This window comes from Astatotilapia calliptera, chromosome 5 (genome assembly GCF_900246225.1).
Source record: "Astatotilapia calliptera chromosome 5, fAstCal1.2, whole genome shotgun sequence".
Lineage (NCBI taxonomy): Eukaryota > Metazoa > Chordata > Actinopteri > Cichliformes > Cichlidae > Astatotilapia > Astatotilapia calliptera.
In genome coordinates this window covers 18,498,358-18,520,070 of record NC_039306.1, presented here as the reverse complement: position 1 = coordinate 18,520,070, position 21,713 = coordinate 18,498,358, and the positions used below count along the sequence as shown (strand labels likewise).

Sequence of the window (21,713 nt, the reverse complement as noted above, 5' to 3'; positions counted from 1 at the left end):
GTTCTGTTTACCCTCTCATTATCACGACGGTTTACTTCTGTTGTTTGCTTTGGTTTTCCGCATGTGTTGAGAGTTTGGTGTGAACATTTATGTGTGAGAGTGTTTGACATCTCTTTTGTGTACGTCTGTGAGTGTGTGTGAGTACTTTGCCGTTTTTTGTATATGGGGTATTTTAGTAGTTGCCTGGTGAACGGGCAGCCCACTCATCGTGACTCATCCCAGGGTTGCTGGAAGGAAACGCTACTGTGTTTCTGCCTCCGTTCTTCTGGATCTAGTTCTCCTTTTCTTCTCTTCCTTCTCTGATTTTGTCCCTTTGTTCCTCTCAGACCTCGGCACAACTTTTTCTTTGCCATGTTTTCGTCACATTTTTTCCCCCTTTGTCTCACATCTGATTTACTCACATTTGGGTTGGCAGGGCCACCTGGCTGGACGGCTCACTGAATGTATCGGTTTGTTTAAACAGCCGATGGACCGGGTTGCTGGCTAGTTGTGGAAATCGGCAGCTTGCCAGTACCACATGTGGTCCATCTGTTTATCTATGTCTCTGCTATGTCTCCTCTGCTGTCTTCTCTATTTCATCTGTGTTTCTTTCCAGGCACTTGCCAAGACTCTCCTTTCTGTCATGAATAAATAACTTTCATTTTCTCTCTTTACGCCTCCAAATTTGTCATCTCTTATATTGTGTCTCAGTTTGTGTTGTTGTTCTTTTTGGCTCCGCGGTGACACCACCAATCTGTTGGTGCTAGGAGACTAAGAGTGCTAATTGTCTCTCCAATCGCATAGCTGGAGATGGGAGAGACCCCCATCTGTTCAGTGTGGGTGTAAAGGTTTGTGCTGTGTATTTGTGTAGGCCTGTGTGCATTTACCATACGTGAAAACAAGTGTTTTGGTGCTGTAGCTGACGAATGTGTTGTTTACCCAGCCTCGGGAGGACATTACCTGATTGGTTTGAATTGTGTTAATTTAGGTTAATTTGTCTCTCTGCTTCACTCGCTGACAACTTACTTTCACAACATGTTCTAAAACTTCTCACAAAGTAATTCTTTAACTAAGTGCTTGAGATAATTTTGGTTTTTAAAGACATCATGAACAAGATGAGTCGCTTGTCATCCTTAATGGCATAATCTCTTTGAAACAGAGTACACTGTGGGACTTCATGTTGTGTGAGAAGTGAATTCAGAAAATAAAATAACTCAGCTGCATGACAGTGCATTCAAACCTTTTATAGTTTTTGAACAGCTGTTTAACAGTCTTAGACTCAAAGGTTGCACCGATTGGCACCCAAACTGACTTGATAACGAAGAAACAAACCAGTTTATTAAAAGTGCCAACTATACTCAACACAAGTGAGTCTGCTGCTTTAGTCATAGCAAAAATCCTGCATTTGTTTAGAGTTGTGTTTTTCGGTTATCCATATTCAATTCAGTCCTGTTGTAGTTACATAGCTTGATATAAAAAAAAAAAGTCACCTCAACACACTTTATATTGTAAGGTAAGGACTGTACAATAATACAGTGAGACGAGTGAGACGATCCCCTGTGAACAAGTACTTGGTGACAGTGGGAAGGAAAAACTCCCTTTTAACAGGAAAAAAAACTCTGGCAGTACCAGGCTCAGGGAGGAGCAGCCATTTGCTATGACCAGTTGGGGGTGAGAGGAGGGAAACGGGAAAAATATATACATACTCTGTGGAAGAGAGCCAGTAAATCTAGAATGGTGCATAAACAAGTCAAAAGAAAGTCAAAAGAAGTGAGTCAAGCAAAAACAGATCCATTGCAGGATTCAGGATTACCTGATTAGCACTAACTATATTCTTTGTCAAAAAGGGAAGTTTTCATCTAAAAGTAGAAAGACTATCTGTCTCCAGAATCTGCTGCCCATTCGACTTTTAAATACCCAGGGAAGCACAAGTTAGCCTGCACTCTGAGAGCAAAGTGCTTTGGTGGTGTGATGTGGTACTATGTGGTTTATAAGAGAAGATGAAGCCAGGTTATTGTAGACCTTGTATGTCAGAATGATTTTAAATGAAATTCTCATATACAAGGGAGCCAATGCAGCGAAGCCAATGCAGGAGAAATCTGGTCTCTCTTTCTAGTCCCTGTTGCTGACATATTTTGGAGGGAGTTTTTGGGGCAGCCTGATAATAATGAATTACAATAGTCCAGCCTGGTAGTAATAAATGCATGAAGTAGGTACAGCAGTTATAGGAAGGTTTAGAGAACAAACATGTCTTTTCCCCCAAATATTAGGAGGTAATCTGTATTTCTGTTGCAAGCTGACATTCAAACGCGCATCTTCATGTTTGTATGTTACTGTTACTAATGGTAGATCAGTTAAGACAGTTCATTTGAAATAATTAGTAATGATTTTTTGAGATACGTCATTTCAGTAATGGCAATTAGATTTTGATGAAATAACAGAAACTAGGACAGGACCCCCACCTCGAGTCTAGACGCTGGTGGTGATGGAGATGGAGCCTTGTTGAAGCTCTTTAAGTGACCGGAGTGATGTGGATATGGGTAGGAGGCTGGTTGCATGAATGGGAGTCTGAAAGACAGAATGACAGAAGAACACTGAGATTTAAAGAACATAGAAGGAACAGAAGCTCGTTGGCTCAGAGAAGGCGGGCAGGAAAGTGGTTGGACAAATGCAAAGTCAGCGGTTATTGCAGGATCATTAGGAAGGCAGAATTCTTTTATAGAAGTTTTCTGATTACATTCTGTCAGTATGTAATGTGTATCAAAATGATTAACTTTTGGATATGAAACTACACAAAATGCATATTTTCATGCCAAAAGACCACATATTTGATACACTTCTCAGATTTGTTTCCCATTTGTGAATTTGAAATGTAAACATTAATTATGGTTGTTACAGTGCACAGCTTTGTGCTCTTTGTGGTTTTTCAGTTAAATTTATACAAAGAATGTCTTGTACACATATTACAAGACTGCATAATTAAGAGGGTCTAAGAAACAGTTTTTTATGCTGATTTACAGAACTTTACACAAGCCTAAAGTTCTTTATGACTGTGCTTAAAGGGGACGATTTAGAGGGGAAAAATAGCTTACAAAATAAAAGCAGTAGCAGTATGTTATCGTTCGTGTTAGTCATGCCTTTATAAAGGGCACCATATGGGTCTTGTCTGGTTTGTGCTATCCGTGTTCATTTATTGGTACATAAAATGTACAAGTTAGGTTCATTGCTCTGTCAGGCTGTGTTTGTGAGTGCGTGTGTGCATGTGTGCATGTGTGCGTGCATGTGTCTGGCCATGGCAAGTGCCAGCCTGGCAGCAGGCATTAGTCAGAGCACAGACAGAACATGCTGTCTGTCAGGCCGTCGCGTTGCTATAGTGACACTGTCTGCTTCTCTCAGGTGCTTCTGGGAAACCATTCCTCACCCAAACCAGCCTGTCTGGGTGCCAGCCACAGGACACAGCTCCTTTTTTCTTCTCAGCAGACTCCCTGTCCGTTTCTTTGCCAGCACTCGTTTGTTCTTTGCTTCATCCCCTCTTTGAACGCATTCACGGGGCTCAGGCTGAGATCGTTGACCCCATTCTGCATTGTGAGGTGGGAAAAAAAAAAGAATAAACTAAGAGAAACATGATTTCTGAATTTTATTTCCAGCTACATGCACACACACAAAGGATGCCAAAGTCCTGACATCTTTCAGGTGATCCTTTTTGGCTCTGACCATGCGTGACCTCACTCCACCTGAGTTTCTGCTTTTTGTTATTGATTGCTCTGCTGCAGCCCCACACACCCACATCCTCCTCCAAACACACACACACACACACACACACACACACACACACACACACACACACACACACACACACACACACACACACACACACACACACACACATTCAAGAGCTTTTGTTGTGGGTTCAGTTTTGTTTTAGTCGAACTGCTTAAACACAAGCCTCAAACAAAATAAAAAAAAATGTTCCCACCTTTTGTTTTGTATTGAATCTTAAATACATTTTTACCAGCAAGTGCCTTTAGGGTATATTACTGTATTCTGTATCATATTAAATTGTATTGTGTTTACTCCCTGCCCATGTTTACACTTGCACCTACATTTTCGCTGCAGCTGAGCTACTTGGCAGGAGATAAACAATGTTAGTCATATCGTTCTAAGTTACTATATGTAAGGTTTGAGAATGAATGAATGCAACAGTAAGACAGCACCAGTCTCACATGGAGTTTTTAATCTATGCAGACATTACTGTTTACTTATTAGTGATTAAACTGATGATAAATGAAATCATTTGGCCTATTGAATTTATAAAATGTTGCTTATTTTTGTTATTTGTGCATGAAAATGGTGACTTTATCAATTAGGCAGCCTTTAAAGTAGTTGCTAGACATGGAGACTTTTAATTGGCAAATCATTTTAACCAATATTGTGATCTTTAGCACAGATGGGGCCAGTTTGTTCAGCTGCATTTGTTGAGGTTTTTAGAAAACATTCTCTCCAAATGTAGTGATTCTTTCAACTTAAGCAAACAGTTCATAGCTGATAGTTTTAGGACTACTTTCATTGTCAGACAGATATGACTTTACTGTATTGTGAGATTCATTTTCCACCTTTTTTGCTTTTTACCTCACGCCAGGGTCCAGTCACCTGTGTGGCCTTCTCTAGAACAGGGGAGTACTTTTCCTCTGGAGGCTCTGATGAACAGGTGATGGCAGAGTATTCTAACATTCTTCATTACTAACTTTAATGGAGTGTTGTTATTTAATACATTTATATCTGGTTCACAGGTAATGGTGTGGAAGAGCAACTTTGACTGTGTTGAGTTCAGTGATGGCGTCAGACTGCAACATAAAACTGCTTCCAGTTCACAGACACCAACGGCTACTTCCACAACTCACTTCCCCCTTAATTCGCATACATCTGTGTTACGTAGCAAGGTAAGTCCAAACAGAAAGGAACATGGAACCCAACAAGATGGCTGTTTTGGCTTTTACCTTTATTCAGAAGCTGAACAAATATAGCCAGAAACTGTCAAATGATAGGCAACAGAGGTCGAGGTCCAGTCAGTGGGGTCAAACCCAGGATTCAACTACTAAGGGCATTTTAAACCCTATGTGGTATCTCCCCTTAGCACTTGCCCATCGGGTTTCACTTTGTGACTGTGTGACTGTGCAGTGATTAGTGTTGTGTTTAGCAATGAGAATAAAGAACTAAGTCAGAAACATATGCTTCCAAGCACATCGTTTCCTTTATTCATTACTGGCACGTTTCCCAGTTGTTTGGTTACGGTGTTTTCACACCTAATTGATAACATGTCATTATGTTCCATATAAACCACAGGTGATCGCTTTAATCTGGTAGTGATCACCAGTATGTAGGCCTGCATGACCCTACTAGTGACTGGTGTTTGCCAGACAGTTGCTAACCAGCATCTAGCAACCGCTCTAGCCAGCAAGATTTTATGTTGTTAAAGGGTAGTTTTATAATTTGGTTGTTAGGATATGCCAATACAAATGTATATAACTAAATATGTCTACCATAAATCCTATACAAAATGCACTAATTGAAACGTATGTGTGCACATGTATTTCATGCATGTGTGCTGGCTGGCTGAAAAATAAATATGAAAAGACACAAACATGTGCACAGATGCCTCTCAGCTTATTTCCTCCCTTCCTTTGAAGTTCTTAGATTTGGCCCATAGCCACATTCATATCCCACATGCAGGGCAGGAAATGCCTGCTTATTCACCATCTACACTTTGATATGGAGGATATTCTTTTTCCTATTGAAATGGAGGAAAAAATAAAATAAACTGCATGATACCGCAGGTGAGTTTTAAAAATGTAGTCGATCACAACAAATTCTTGGAACTGAAAAGAGTCCGTCGGTGATAATATTGTGTTGTGCGTAGTGATCTTTGAAGAGATTTTAAGTGTGTTTGTGGTTATGCTTCTGTTCTCACGACCTATAGTGTGACTTTATTTTTTATAACTCATTAACAAAGAGTTTGCTTCCATTAGCACACTGCACTATGCTGTTACTGTTTTGATTTAATTTGACAACTAAGAGGGTTTGGATAGTATTCTGACAGCCAATCAATGTCATTTAGATTGTTTGAAAAAAAGAAAAAACAGCCTTACTGACTCTTTAGTCCATTTTGTGGGAGCGCTTTCTCCAATTTCACGGGAGTAATTTGGTAGAACACAGTTCCTTGTTTTTCATTCGGAGCCTCCACTCACTCCTATTCCACCACACCCTGTCTGTCTGATGTTTCTATCTGAGGAGAAAGTACAGCTGATGTGCTGCTAAGCTGCAGCTAGCTGCAACTTAAATAAAAATTGATGATTCTACAGTTTTAAAAAGTGTTTGGAAAACACTCCTTTGGGGTGCGATTACCGGCCTATCGTTTCCATAACAACTGAACTCCTCACACTGATGTATTATTAAAAAGCAGAAACAGTTAACACAAACTGGTGATCAGCAATTTTTACTCAGTCTAAAATTTATTATTAACGTAAATGTTAGTGACCAGCTGCTGAAGCTGTATAAAAAGTTTACTTTACCACTTTAAAACATAAAAACCTTTACAATATCTTCGTAGCGTACCCACTAGAGGGGGTACCCGTTAGCAGCTGACATTATAACAACCATTTCATGAACTTATCTGACGTCTCTTAGCAGTTTAAGTTCTGATGTTTTGTCCCGTCCCCGGGACAAAACATCAGAGGACTTGTTGAGGACTGGATTAAAACCATAGGAGGAAGGCAATATTAAAACGATCAACCGCAGAGAAATGTGACTTTTGTCCTACTAAGTTTGGCCAGAGCAAAAACTTGGAAGTGACTGAAAGGAGTGTGAGCCAAGGATAAATGAGAAACAAACAGCAGAGCTGCTATTAGAGATGTTTAAATATTAAAAAGGCTCAATGTGTCATGGACGCACACAAAGGAGACTGGTGTCACCGGTCGTCTGGGAAACTCCTGGGACCGGTTTGGTTTCAAGCCTTTTGACTTCTATAGTGTTACTTACATCAACAAGGGCACAGCCTAGGTCTTTCCTCTCTTTCTCTCTCTGAGACACACACATGTGCAGACACGCATAAACAAATCCTGGCTCTCTGCTGTTCTCCCTCCTACTGATTGGTCTGCTATGAGCTTGGATCCACCCACAGTGAAGCTGCCTTACCTTTAAACTCAAAAATCCAGACTGGCAAACTTCATAGTAAACAAAGGTGAAAAAATGAAAATTAACTGTTAAGTGCTGTTTACAATTTCCATTAGAGGAAAAAAAATACATAAACACAATGTCCCCAGCATGTCATCTCACTCATCGGGGTTTCCACCAGTCTATCCGACCAATCTCAACAGCCTGCTGTGCCTAAGATGACCCCCTGCTGGGCCGATGCACTGGCGATCTGTTTGGTTTTTTTCTCCAGACAGCTGCTAAAATGGAAGAGTCCATATGTCTGTATTTATTTGTTTATACTTATTTTATTTATTTAAAAACAACAACAAAAGGAAGTTTGCTGATGTTTATTACGGCATTGTTCCTGTAAGCAAAGATTGATCATCAAGTGAGCTTAAAAAAACTATGAAAATGTTTTTTTTTAAAAAAGGAAGTAAAAACAAAGCCAGACACACATTTCATAAATTTTGAATTTTGCACCTCCAAATCTTCGGAACAACTTACCTTTTTTACATAAGAGTTGCCCATTCTTTTTAAATCACTTAAAAAACCCTATTATCCTAGTGTCCTGTCTTTTCTTATGCAAACACAGTCTTGTTTACTTGTTTTCATTGTTTTCAGTGTATATTTTGTATAACCTGTACAGCAATTTGGCCAACGGAGGTTGTTTAAAATATAAATGTGTCTGTTTATCCATTTATGCCCACTAATTAAGGTAGGAAAGGCAGGATATCCTTGTCACACTTTGAGCAACTAGCATTATAGTGTTATTCTTAAGTCTTCTTCTTAAGTCACATACATAGCCGACATCAGTCCAGCAGTGAAACTCATCCGGTTCAACCTATTATAAAACCATCATTCTTATAAAAATAATAGCATTTCTGTATATCTTCATCCACATCTGTAATCTTTAACAAAGATGATATTTACTTAAAAGCTCCATTGATCAGCTTCAGCTAGAAGTGAGTGTTTATCAAGCATCATCTATGTGAAGGTGAATATTTCTAACATTTTTCTTAGACGCCTAGTTTAAGTAGTTTGCTCTCAGTGTCCTTTAAAAAAGCACCTGCTTTCTTAATGCCATTTGTGGAACTTTCACGGCTGCTTTTTCTTCTGTCTGCCTTTCCTTTCTGTGCTGTGAGAACAGGATTGTAAATGGATTTAATAGCTCTTCCACTTGACAGCCGTTATTACAGATGTGCCTGAAAGGGTGATTAGAAAATGGGCAGCTGGACCATGTAGAGAGAAATGATTAGTGCAATGTACGAAATGTATTCTCTTCTTCTGAGAACTCCTGTTCTTGTTTAACCCCACTGAACCCTTTCACTGGGAAATATGATTTTTCAAATACAGCTGTCTGAAGTTTGAGCACTAATGGAAAAGCAGCTCTTCACATCTGCTTGATTAAGAACCAGCTGTGGTTAAGTTGTGATGTTTGCACTGGCTCTCTCTCTTCTTAAAAAACCCCACATGGATTCATAGGTTACATGTGAGATTAATGATCCTTATATTTGTATTGTGCAGTCTAATAATAACTTCACACATTCAGCTACTGCATTTGTATTGTGTTTGACAAATTTGTTTTTTATGTTTTGGAAAATCCAGATTCTAAAGCCACCCAGAGAGCTTTGTCAGACTGTTTGATTGTTGCCTTGTCAGTTTATCCCGAATCATCCACAGGAGGTTTTTGATCCATTTCATCAACCTCCAATCATCTGTTAAAACAAAAACAAATAAATGAGGGATCTGTATCCAGGTCTTGTTCTCATTTAAAAAGAAAAATGTCTATATCGACTCACTCCCAGCAAAATAATTTCATAATTATTCCTCTGAGTCATACAAAAACATAAATTACTAGTAATTTCAGTATCAGAACATTGAAAATAGATAAAATGACAACAAATATGAAAAGGAGACCCCAGTTCTAATCTCATTTAAACACCTTGGTCTGCATGGACTTGAAGTTCCCACTGTTTCCACAATAAATAAAAACAACTTGGTCAACAGAAGATGCACTGCGATCTCTAAATCTAGTAAATGTATTTGGAGTGTGTGCTACCTGCTACCCTTTTCAGTATAAAAAATAAATTTATAATAATAAATTTAAAAGGATGTAAAAAGCTAGTATTTGTAATTTATCCTTTTTTTCTTAATCCTAGATCTCCAGTGAAGCAGTAGCTGAATGTGTGAAGTTATTATTAGACCAAACATATAGAAATATGAAACAAGCTGTTTTTAGATAACATGCCTTATAGTAGTTTAGCTGGAGACTCCTTTAACATGTTGTGTTTTAGTTTGGCACCAGCTTTGAGATATCGTCCGATGAAAGCACATCAAACATTTTAACAGCTGGCTCTGAGAATATAGCACTAGTCTTTGTTGAAAGTATTTGCACATAAATATAGCATAAAAAAAACTTGCTAATGTGTTTGAAGGTGCACAATTGGACAATCCGAGATTGAATGGGCAGTTAAGATGGATGTCCTTTTCAGTGCGTACTACATAAGTATGCTTACCAATAGGGTTGTCCACAATAGTATGATTCTACATTTTTACATGATTATATGATATTTGCCATATCAATGATATGGCAAAACCATTGTTTACTTTCCCAAGCACATGCAACAACGGCACATGCCCAAACATGTCTGACAGAGAGAGTTGCTTGTCAGCCTCCTGACGATTTAGTAAAATGGGAACTATTTAATGAAGCACAATGTTTTGCAAAAATATGGGGAAAAAATTGTTCTTGCTGAAGGTGGAAACTACAAAACTGTTTTTTCCACTTGGGGTAAAAACACACCATCGAGTAAAACCAAGACATGAAGACACGCAAGGATGAGATAACTAGTAGCTGGTACTTTTGTGTAACCAAGAAGTAAACAAATGACTCATTGGTGGAGCTCTTGCTAATTGCAGTCCACACGACAGGAAGGACATTTCTGATGTGGTTACATGGTGAAAAGGCAGGGCTTTAGACAGCTAGTGAAAAAACAAAGGTAGATAATGTTTTTGAATTTCAGTTTTATGACAGTCGTGTTGTGCGTTTACTTAGAATTTTCATGGAAAACGTTACCAAGGCTACTTTTATGCTTACATGTGACTTCTGCTGTGTCACTGCCATTGCTGCTGCTGTTGTTGCTACTGCTGGCGATATATTCACACTTTGAATTAAGTAGTCTGTCGTCAGTGACAGTAGCTCATTGGAAAAGATGGATTGAAAATGCCCTTCATCTTATTTGCACTAATAAATGCCGTTGCCTGCAAGCTTCAATCACAGATAAAATGTTCTTCAGTATTTTCTATATCACCATAAATTTCATTATCACACATTTCCTTGAAATATTGTGATCATTGTACGGCTGTGTCACATACCCGTGATACTGAGACACAGATTTTTAAACTTAATTTCTAAATCTACTTGTGTGGTTTTTGTGTATAGGATGAAAGTTAAAAGTGAAAATATAGCATAATATACAGTTTTGTTCCTTTCTTCTTGTTTGTTTCCCTTTCTTTTTTGTTTGTTTTTCCATTAGAAACTGTGTACAACGTATCCCCAGATTACATAATCCTGATAGAGATGGCAGGTATTACTTTGACAATCAGATAAATAAATAAATAAATGAATGAATAAATCCATCTGAGGTTCATTAGGTTTTTCACAATCATTCTGGTTGTAATGATTAGACTACAAGTCTGATTTGACTGATGGACGTAATAGAGACACGTGGAGTTTGACCTTTTTCTGGCATGAATTAAACATGTCGCCCTCACGTGGAGACCTGTTATTTAGCATCTCTTTACAGTTTTTCACTTCAAGTCATTAAACACAACAGTAATAGATCCTGCCAGTTACCAACTGTTACAGTTTAAGTAATGCTGGGAGCTGCACCTGGAAGTGCAAGCTTCCTAGATTTTCCTTTTCATGTATAATTTAGCCGTTCATAATTTATTATTAATACAAGCCCTTTTATCTCTCTTATACTGCCACAAGTCTCTCACACGTGTCGCCTGAGAGGAAGCAGAGGAGAGAGAAATGTCAACTGCTCGCCTGAATTTGATAGTTTGTATCTCTTAGAAAGGGTATTCAAAGGCTTTATGAGTTTAAAGGGATTGAGGAATCATAGAAATGCTCTAATATGGTGCTTTTATAAATTGACTTATGTACAGAGAAACAAAATATAGTAAACAGGATGCTGTTTGGCTGAAAGGAGAAACCACAGACGTTGCAGAACACTGCTGCCCAAACATCCTACTGCAGGCTAATTAAAAAAAATGAAGAAAATGTGAGCCCGTTTACAGTTAATATCAAAAACCTGTATATCATTAGAATATAGAGTCGAATGTAGAAGCATGCATATGCTAAAGCATATGTCAAAAAGAGTAGTCATCGAAGTATATTAACCCCTGACTCCAAAGGTATGAGAGGAACATACCTTTGTAACATAGTTAACAAGAAGCACTCAGATAATACAAATTTCCCCCAAGGCAGCTCACTTAATCTGCAGTAGTTACTTACACACTGTGTAAAGCGCTATACAAATACAGACCATTTACCATTTACCAAACACACACACACACATAAACAACCGCAAAGTTCGGGCTATTGTTATTTGCCCAGTTTTAACCCATATTAATTTACTAGTATTCTACTAAAATTATTCATTGTCATTTTCATTTAATTGTCACGTAAAATTTGTTGTTTAGTGTGAATGTTAGTAATAACCCTCAAGTTTCAAATATCAAGTTTTTCAAAACAAACAAAAGAAACCATTTTAAATAGCTCTGTGGCGTTATTATCACTTTCAGATCAGTCCTAAAGAGGGCGCCACATGATATATTAAATCTTTTTTTTTTACAATACTTTCTATATGTTGACAATACATACCACATTTAGGAGGATCATAGTTTCTAAGATATAATGATGCTGTGTTACTGATGCTCATCATCACTTTTTCACAACATGCTCGCTGTGTGATGCCCTTTAGACATTTAAGCATTTCAAATGAATATCTAGTAGGGCTGCCACGATTAGTCGACTAGTCACGATTACGTCGACTATCAAAATCGTCAACGACTAATTTAATAGTCGACGTGTCATTTGAAGCTTTGTAAGATCCCAAAAGACGCAGGAATAAGTAGTAGGATTTAAGAGTGTAATAACGGACTGAAACAGAAGATGGCAGCACTGCATGTACAAGGATGCCAGCTGCCGTTAAACCGCGAAGAAGAAGAAGCAGTGTCCGATATCATAGCTGTTTCCAAATTCAGGAACCGCATCCTCCTATGCCCGCATTTGTAGGCAGATTACGTTGCAGCGACACGACGAAGACTGTCCAAAAATCGAAGACTCCGACAAATGCGCCCTTCATTTCCCCAGATTTGATGGATGGGTCGGGTGTATACTTCATGGCCCAACCTATCCCAGAAGTCATAGCGCGGCCCTGCTCAGTTTCCAACAATGGCGGCAGCTAGTTAGTTTTAATATTACTCTTATTATTCTTTCTGGGTCACAAAATAAACATTTAACATATTTTAAGGCGAGAATGTAGCCGTGTAAACTTCAAATATCTGCTCAGTTTATCAAGACACCACATTTTTTCAAAAGCGCTCCAACGTTTTCGGGAACGCCTGTTACCCACTAGCTCGATAGCTAGCCGGGGTTCAAGGCTCACTAGAGCCTGTGAGAACACCGGACTCCCGGTAAATCGTTTTCAAACCCACCGCCGTCTTTCACTACTCAGGTTAAACATGATATATAAGTCACTTAGATAACTTCAAAATGTTATTGTTTAGCTTTTTTCAGTATTTTATTTGTTCCTGAGTAAATCTGTTTGGCTGAGATTAAAGTTATAGTTTTTCCACAGATGAATAAACGTCAAGCAGACAACTGATTATCAGAAGTGTGAGATGCTTGAGAATTTACTACGGTGTCCTGTTATATTTTAAATAGCAAGGAGCAGACGCCTGAGTTTATTAAACTCCACCGAAACAATCTTCAAATTTCATTAAAATTTAATAAACTATCGTCTTGTCTTTATTTTTAGTTAGCACATACCTTAAACACTTAAAGCTGTAAGCTAATGATAGTTATATAAGAGCAGATGCATGCGGTGCAATAAGCTGTACGTTTTACGTCCAATGGATGCATGATCTGATTAGTCGACTAATCCACAAACGATTATCAAAATAATCGTTTGTGGCAGCCCTAATATCTAGTTTGCTTATATTTTGGCCACAATATTTTTTTGTGGGCTATTAGCACAATTATGTTTTTTATGGTATTTTGCACACACTTTAAGTATCCCTGGCTAAAGCTACTTGAAATTGAAGGAACTTTTTGTATTTTGTGTACTGTTATTTTTGATTTACTTATTTTAATTTTCCATACACTCATTGACAGAATGGATGTGTGAAAAAAAATTGTGTAAACGAAGCTAGTTACACTTCATAAATTGGCGACCAACTACATCTTCTATTTTGAAAAGGGACTCTAACGTGACCTGGATAACACTGATGATGCCAGTACTTATTTGCTAGTACCAGGTTGCCCACTTTTACTCCTAATAGCAAGTGGATATGCATTTACCGTGTACAGTTATTTGCTAATAATTCATCAGTACAACATTTAACATTTTTAGAAATGATGAGATAATTATGAGATGGTTGTGTTTAAATCATCTAATGACAAACATGTGTTAAATCCACCCTTCTTCCTCTGCTGATCATCCGCTATTACACAATAATGCCTTTGGCAGAAATTCATCGCACCAGGAAGAAAGTGACTAATGAGACAGTAATGCTCTGTTTATTCATACAGGGGCAAAGGCCACCCATACCCATTACTCTCTCAGAATCAAATTCACAGGGATTTCATGAGAAGCAAATTTGATATGCTTATCCTTTAACATACTTGGAATGTGAAGCTTCGTGATAATTTGCCAGTGATGGGAACTGTACCAGAAACATGTAGGCCTATTTGTTAAACACAGTAAGCCAGCTGCAAGATGAGGTCTCTCTGGCTAAAGACTGAAAGTGTGTGTGATTCAGGTTGTCTCTGCTCAACACAGCTAAGCAAATCTGAATTTGCTGTTGGTTTGTGGTGTGGCCATAGATGCATTAACGTGTGTGTGTGTGTGTGTGTGTGTGTGTGTGTGTGTGTGTGTGTGTGTGTGTGTGTGTGTGTGTGTGTGTGTGTGTGTGTGTGTGTGTGTGTGTGTGTGTGTGTGTGTGTGTGTGTGTGTGTGTGTGTGTGCCAGTAACATCCATTGCTGACAGGCAGATCAGCGCTCTCTGATCACATCCGCCTTAATCCTTCTATCTACCCTCCACCCCTTCCCCCACTTTCTGTCTCTAGCTTCACATCTGGGTCTCTCTCGTGCTCACGTGTGCAGACAGACGAGCTGCAAACTCACAGCAGGCTTTCCTTCACAGCCCAACACACACACACACAAACCACTACACTGTGTGGCTCAGCTTTAGGACGTGGAGTGGAATGTGTGTGTGTGGGATGGGTGTTCAGAGACTGCACTAACTGAACTTTAATTTCCTCAATCATTCTATTACCATTATCGCTGAATCACCTTTACTTTGTAGTGCAAATAAACCCCCATCAATCACAGATGTTTCAGATGCATGGCTCTGTTTGCATTTATGTGTGTGAATCTTTAAGATAAGGCCGGCGATATTGTTCCAACAGTGTGAGCTGAATACATTTGACATTAGGAGCTAAAAAGAAAGGCAGGAGGGTGTGACAAAGGACTGTCAAAGACCGCATAGAAGTGGAGTTAAAGAGAACCTAATGGTCTAGTGGAGCGAGAGAACATCAGTGAGGAAGAGCAGGGAGAGGAAGAGCTGGAAGGTACAGAAAGTGGGAAAGCAGGACAAGCACGGGAGAGAACGAGACAAGCCGCAGACACTGGAGAAGAAAACAAGCAAGATTATATTGAAAAGAGAAAATTTGAGAGGCATTAAGAGACACCTTTTGGAGAGCTTGGGGGGTGATGAAAGCAGAAAAAAACAGTAAAATAAAAGAAAAGGATGAGAGAGCCAGTCAAGGACAGATAAAAAATGAGAGTGAGAAACAGCCTCCCCTTTTGAGCCTGTAGTGGAGTCGAGAGGCACAATCGAGGCCGAGTAACTTCAGGCTTCATTCATCAAAAAGCATCACTAGCAGTTTCTCGTAAAAGGTTCGCTTCCCTCTAATTAACTGAGATATCAGCAGCTGGTGAAAATGTTTGTCTATGTGTTACGGTTATCTTGTGACACCCACACACCTACCAGCCTCTCTTATTTGATCAGTGAGGAGATGATGCTGATGCTTTACACTGTATGCAATGGCAGAGCAACAAGAGCCATTATCACCAGCTGTGCCATCTGCGCTAGGACTAGTGTAAAAGAGAATCATTGCCTGAATGACTGTGATTAATTTAAAGTGAGAATAGAAATGATCCCTAATTAGACTGTGGGAACTCATAGATTTGTTAAGGAGTGACAGCATTTTGCAGTTTAAAACCAATTTTCCAGTTTGTTCTCTACATTTCTGTTTGAGTGTGATATGAATCAAATATCTGAGTGTAATATGAGTCTTTTATAAATGATTTAAATGAAGTTTATTGATATCACTCTAGTGGCATACTTGGATACAGGTTTATTACTATCATGAACAACATAATAAAGATCTATTATAAGAAAAGATAAGTTGTGCCTGAAAGTGTTTTGACATTAAACTGGTGACCCACAATGCTGCTGCTGACACTATAGCTGTTTGAGCTAACTTTAGCATTAGACTGACAGGACCGACCGCTTTTAAGGTAATGAGCCTATAACCATTATATTTTATGGCTAAAAGTAGCTTCTATCAACTTTATACCCCTTGACCTGTCTGTCATGGACACGTCACAACTGATAAGGTACCTGAAATAAGTATAAATGCACCGCTTACCTCTATCATTTCTGTTCAAAAGTACTTGCCAGTCCTCTTATTCTCTATGGACCATATAAAGATTAGCAGTAATTCAAAGTGTCAAAAATATAGCATTGGGACTACAGAGAGTTTTTATACGTGACTTTTTTAATAGCAAATGCTTAAATATTATAGATACAGCAGGAGTCACTGGCAATAATAATGATATATTTTATCATGTACAATAACAAGACCATAACAATGAATCGGCTAAAGGAAATGAAGCCATCACTGATTTAGATTGTTTACGTCTGTGCTTTTCCTTCCACGAAACAATTTCCTTTCATTGTTTCGCCAGCTTGCAAAATTATAACGACTATCATGCTTCAGCCAGTTAAATTTAATCAGTTGCGGTGTGGCGGTGCAGTGGTTAGGACTGTCGCCTCACAGCAAGTAGGTGTCGAGCTCTAAACTGGTGCAGGCACGGTGCCTACACAGGTTTCCTCCCCCAGGCCACAGACGTCGCTTGTTAGGTGAATTGGTGATTCTAAATTGGCCGTGAGTGTGAATTTTTGATTGTCTCTGTGTGTTAGCTCTGAGATGGACTGCCGACTTGTTCAGGTTGCTGCTTATTACCCAGTGGCAGCAGGGATAGCTAACAAAATGAACAAAAGTTAAAAATATATATTCAACTTTTTCACTTACTACGGCTTAAGGTGTGTTTGATTAGGTCATAGTCAAAGTCACAGGACTTGCAAATGAGGAAAATTGCACTTTTGTAGACTGATTTTCATATAAACATTGTGCCACAGGGGGAAACATTTTATGGGTCGCCATTTAGCACAAATTAGCACCTTTGCTCACTTATTTTGTCAAATGCGCAGCAGCTAAAGTTGAAGCACTTGTAAAGCGATCCAGAGACGTCTTGGAGTGGCAGGTAAAAAAAACCAAAGCATTGCAATGGTAAAATATACTATTTAGACATGTTACAGGGAGTTAAATAATAAAATATATATACACACATGTATGTAAGTATGTGAGTATGTATGTATGTATGTGAGTATGTGAGCGAGAGAGAGGTGTGTGTATTTTTTTTTCTATGCAGCTTGTGAGGTATATTGATGGCTGGCTGTGTCAGACTAACAGTTTAATTTGGCCTCAGGAAATTTTCCACTGTTGGTTTTTCCACTCCAGGTGATTCATTAGGAGGATGGTTACCATGTTTATGCGCACATTTACATGTACTTGCATGTACATTTGCAATAATGGGGTTTTCCCCGACTTCTCGTTAGATGAAGAGCATGTTGAGTTAGCAGACTGATTTATAGTTTTAGCAATAGCATTGCCGCCCACATGCATACATAAGCTTTAAAACTTATGAAAATACAGTGATACTTCCATGCAGCCTGTGGAAGGACAGATAGGATATAAACCCTGGAATGCACTTAATCTACTACACCCATCTATCAAGATTAGCGATTAATCAAAAAGACACATTTGCAGCTCATTCATGCTTCTCTCTGTTTTTTTTATGATGCCGAATGTGCTGCTGCTCTGCTCTCTGCCCACACACTGAACAGTTCAGAGAGCCGCGGCTGCATGGCGGCAGATTTATCGAAAAATGTTGGTGAATCCCATCAGGTGGTGAAACAAGCTGGAAAAAGTGCAAATTTGTCAAACTATATGATTAACAGGCGCTAAGTCATTTTAAAAATGACTAAATCAAATATCCTGTGTATAAACAAGCTACAATTAACTGTTAATATTGTTGATGAGGGTTCTTCTTCTGCAATTTAAAATCTCAGCCTGTAACAGCTTCTACATATTGTTTTATCTTGCGGCGCACTATCCGTGGGCTACCTGTATCATATTTTACTGACTTTTATACAGTTTCTCTCACTGCCACTTTTTCAACAGTAACTTTGCATGATGTTTCTGATATTGTGAGTATGACACATGGACAGACAGGTCCACTCACTCAAGGATCATCTCCTGGACTCTTTGTACATGACTGCAGGGAACCCATGCTCATTTTATTCTAGCTGTTCTTATAAGCTACGTCTGTGGCAGATGTGATGAGCCAAGCAATCGCTGACAGCTCCACTCATTTAGGAACAACACAGTTTGACATTTTGAGCTGAATGTGAATAGGCTTCAGTCTGCATGTGTGATGAGGTAAACACTTTTTGTCTCTCTCACTGGGATGGAGGACAGGTGACACAATATATACATAAACACAGACACACACACGTGTACGCAATCAGTCAGAGGTCTGCAAAGGCAGACAGAAATATAATGAAACGTATACATGTGTGGACAAATTTAGTCATGTAGACATGGTGATGGAGAGATGTGGTCACCGAGCTTCATGTGTTTGTACCTCATTGAATTAATCACAACGCAGGCCGACAGACTTAGCTTTTGTGTGTGTGGGCGTGTGTGTGTGCACGTGTGTGTGTGCGTGTGTGTGTGTGAAGCAGTGAGTCAACACTGGTTTCCATTCAGACTGTAATGTTTAAGCCCTTTAAGCTCCAAATGAGCTCTAAGTCTGCCCATGACCAAAGATTTTGCCAGTCAACTAGGGGGACGATGAGGGGTCTAGTCATTGGGTGTTTGTTTGTTTATTTAATTACACTATGTTGCCAAAGGTATTCACAGATACATCCAAATCGTTGAATTCAGTGGTTTCAATCGCTTCCATGGCCACAGCTGTATACAATCAAGCACCTAGCCATGCAGACTGCTTCTACAAACATTTGTGAATGAATGGGTCGCTCTTAGGGGATCAGGGAATTCCAGCGTGGCATCATGATAGAATGCCACTTATGCGACAAGTCCCATCTTGAAATACCCTAGTATTATAACAGAGTGGAAGCTATTGCGAACAACAACAGTGGGGTCAGCAGATGCTGAGGTGCATAGTGCGCGGAGGTCACAAACTTTCTGCAGAGTCAATGGGTATAGACGTCCAAACTTCATGTAGCCTTCATTTCAGCTCAAGAACAGTTTTCATAAAGGTATAGATAAGGTGGTGTTTTTTGTGGGAGGTCCCTTTTACTGTAAATATGCATGACAAATATCCGACATTGAGCAAAAACTCAGCCTGCATTGATATAAATATTTGTTGATTTATTTTTGTCAGGAAATGTAATATTTAATATTACCGCTGTTGCCACTTGATGTAGGCGATTCATCGATTGTCTCTAATTTAAAACTTTTTTCTGCCAACCAGAGCAGCAATTTTGTTTTCACGAAGTAATTTAAACTTTTTTAAAAGATTGCACAATCTACAACAGAAAAGATTCTCCCTTTCCCAACAGGGACACATCCAAGATATCAAAGTTTCTAACAGCTCTCACTGTCCTCTTTGTTTCCAGACCTCTGATCCAGCTCAGCATTTTAAAAGGCAGGACTCTCAAACTGCTGCCCACACTCAGAGCTACAGACAGATTGGCATCCAGAGCAGAGCATCTCATTCCCATGCCAATGGAAGCCTCAGCATCAGTTCCTCCACTGCCCATCAGACACAAACACAGAGTTTACCGCAGCATTCACCCCAGGGTCAAGCACAGTCCCATGCTTCAGATGGAGGGGTCCCACCTGGTCTAGCCAACACCCTGGAACACATTATAGGCCAACTGGATATTCTCACTCAGGTAAGCAGAAGTAGTCCTGGTCTTTCATGACAGAGTGTACTGTACTTTGTGCCTCCTACTCACACTCGTCAGAACAAAAGCATCATTTACTTTACAGCCTGCAGTACAGAGACATTAAAGAAGCATAAAAAACCCACCACAACCTCACAGTGTTGTTTGGTTTTCTAATGCTGTGCAGTTATGTTTAGTTTTATTCCTCACATTTATTGTTATGTTTCAGTATTTTAGCAGTTATTCTCTACAGAAGGTGACTGGGGATCTGTGCATTAGCTGTTTAAGATTGGGCTCCAAAATGTAATTGTACTTAACATCCTCCAAAGCAAAAGCTTAAAAAAAAGAAACTTGCTGTATGGCTAAAGTCTGGCAGCTGAGAAAAACTGTGTCTCTGTGATGTGAGTAAGCTCTGGTTTGTTTGTGAAATCTGTCCTTTATATTCATTTGGTCATTGCCATCAATTTCCTCTCTATATAAGCCCTTTTTTTTAATACAAGGGTTATATATGCAATTCCTGGCTTCCCTTTGATTCCTGGGTGCTGCGGTCTGCTTGCCAAAGTACAGTATCTTGAACATAATACTGATACCCGAGCTGCTCCTGATGCGATGATTGGAGTGTGTGTGTGTGTGTGTGTGTGTGTGTGTGTGTGTGTGTGTGTGTGTGTGTGTGTGTGTGTGTGTGTGTGTGTGTGTGTGTGTGTGTGTGTGTGTGTGTGTGTGTACACGTTACACAGAAAGCACTTAGACGTAGAAGAAAGTGCTTGTATGAATATGTGTGTGAGTGGGTGAGACATATATTTATAAAGAGTAAAATAGAGTAGAAAAGCAATATACAAGAACCTGTCCATTTACCTTTTAGACACCATAGGTTTTTCTGTATCTGGTGAAGGCCAGACCGGAGCCTTGAGGACTAAAAATAGATCACTAAGGAAGAGCTGACAAAGAGGAGTAACCAATTTAAACTCCGCAAGCTCTGTTTGTTATCAATATATGTCCTTTTTTTGTTGTCTTTTTTTTTTTTAACTACACAAATGCGATTAGTGATGGACACTGAAAGGCCACAGGGAATAAATGTCAGAAACAATTTAAGGCTCTGCAAAAAGTTTATCTATAATTTTCACTTGAAACTTTTTGCAGGCGAACTTAAACAGTATTAAATGAAATGCCTGTAGCTGTGTTTAATTTGATAGGAACACAACACAGCAAGACAAAAATACAGAAACAAGAAACTTTCTTTCTGCCTGTGGCACAAAAAAAAGAGTTTTAAAGTATTTAAACAGAATAAAATTGTTCAAGGTACAAAGACAGCAGGTGAGAGAAACAACTTGTCATGTGTAGGGATGGGTACCGGTATCTGACATAAACGGTAGTAACCAGACCGAAAAGCAACGCACATTTCGGTGCTTTATTTCGGTGCTTTATTTCCCTGAGATGTCATACACTTTGAATTCTAGCCTATCATTTTACCTTTCCAAGGATTGTAGGCGGGCCCAGGTACGTACGTTCTTTTAGAGCAGAGCTACAGATTAAAAATGCCCAAGGCGAAGCGGTCAAAGTCTGGCTGTACTTCACAGCAAAAGATGCAAACTCAGTAGCCTGCAACAAGTGCTTTAAGCTGATATTATGCAAAGAAGGTAACACCAAGAATCTGATGAAACACCTGGCGACACATAGCGGGGTTTTTTTTTTTTTAAAGCCGAGAAATGCGCCATATTTGATAGCTTGCTGCGAGACCTCACACCGTGCACATCTACTGCGGGTGTGGTGCCTGTTATCGGACCTGGAGTTAGCAACATCCCCCAAGAACTCGAAGAGGAGAGTCCTGGCCCGTAGCCCTGCCAGTGTAGCAGAAATGATGACGGATGATGATGGCAGCAGCAGCCGTTCTTCTCTGCGTGAGTAGCTTACTGTTGTTCATGTGTAATTTACATTGAGTAGGCTAACCACGTTATTACATTAATGCATGTAAGGTGAACTAGCAAACATCA

The 21,713-nt window shown here is 39.3% G+C and overlaps 1 protein-coding gene across 5 annotated transcripts in view; it reads left to right on the top strand.

Moving 5' to 3' along the window:
- The window catches only part of poc1a (POC1 centriolar protein A), a 69,366-nt gene that overhangs the window by 29,149 nt on the left and 18,504 nt on the right, over positions 1 to 21,713 (top strand). For 4 of the 5 annotated variants that reach the window (XM_026167736.1, XM_026167733.1, XM_026167734.1 and 1 more), the window contains exons 8-11: positions 3,376 to 3,569; positions 4,619 to 4,687; positions 4,847 to 4,919; positions 19,453 to 19,731. In XM_026167736.1, coding sequence (XP_026023521.1) covers positions 3,376 to 3,569; positions 4,619 to 4,687; positions 4,847 to 4,919; positions 19,453 to 19,731 — 615 coding nt within the window. Of the gene's footprint in view, positions 1 to 3,375; positions 3,570 to 4,618; positions 4,688 to 4,769; positions 4,920 to 19,452; positions 19,732 to 21,713 lie in introns of all 5 variants that reach the window. The other variant, XM_026167735.1, reaches the window with a different exon arrangement.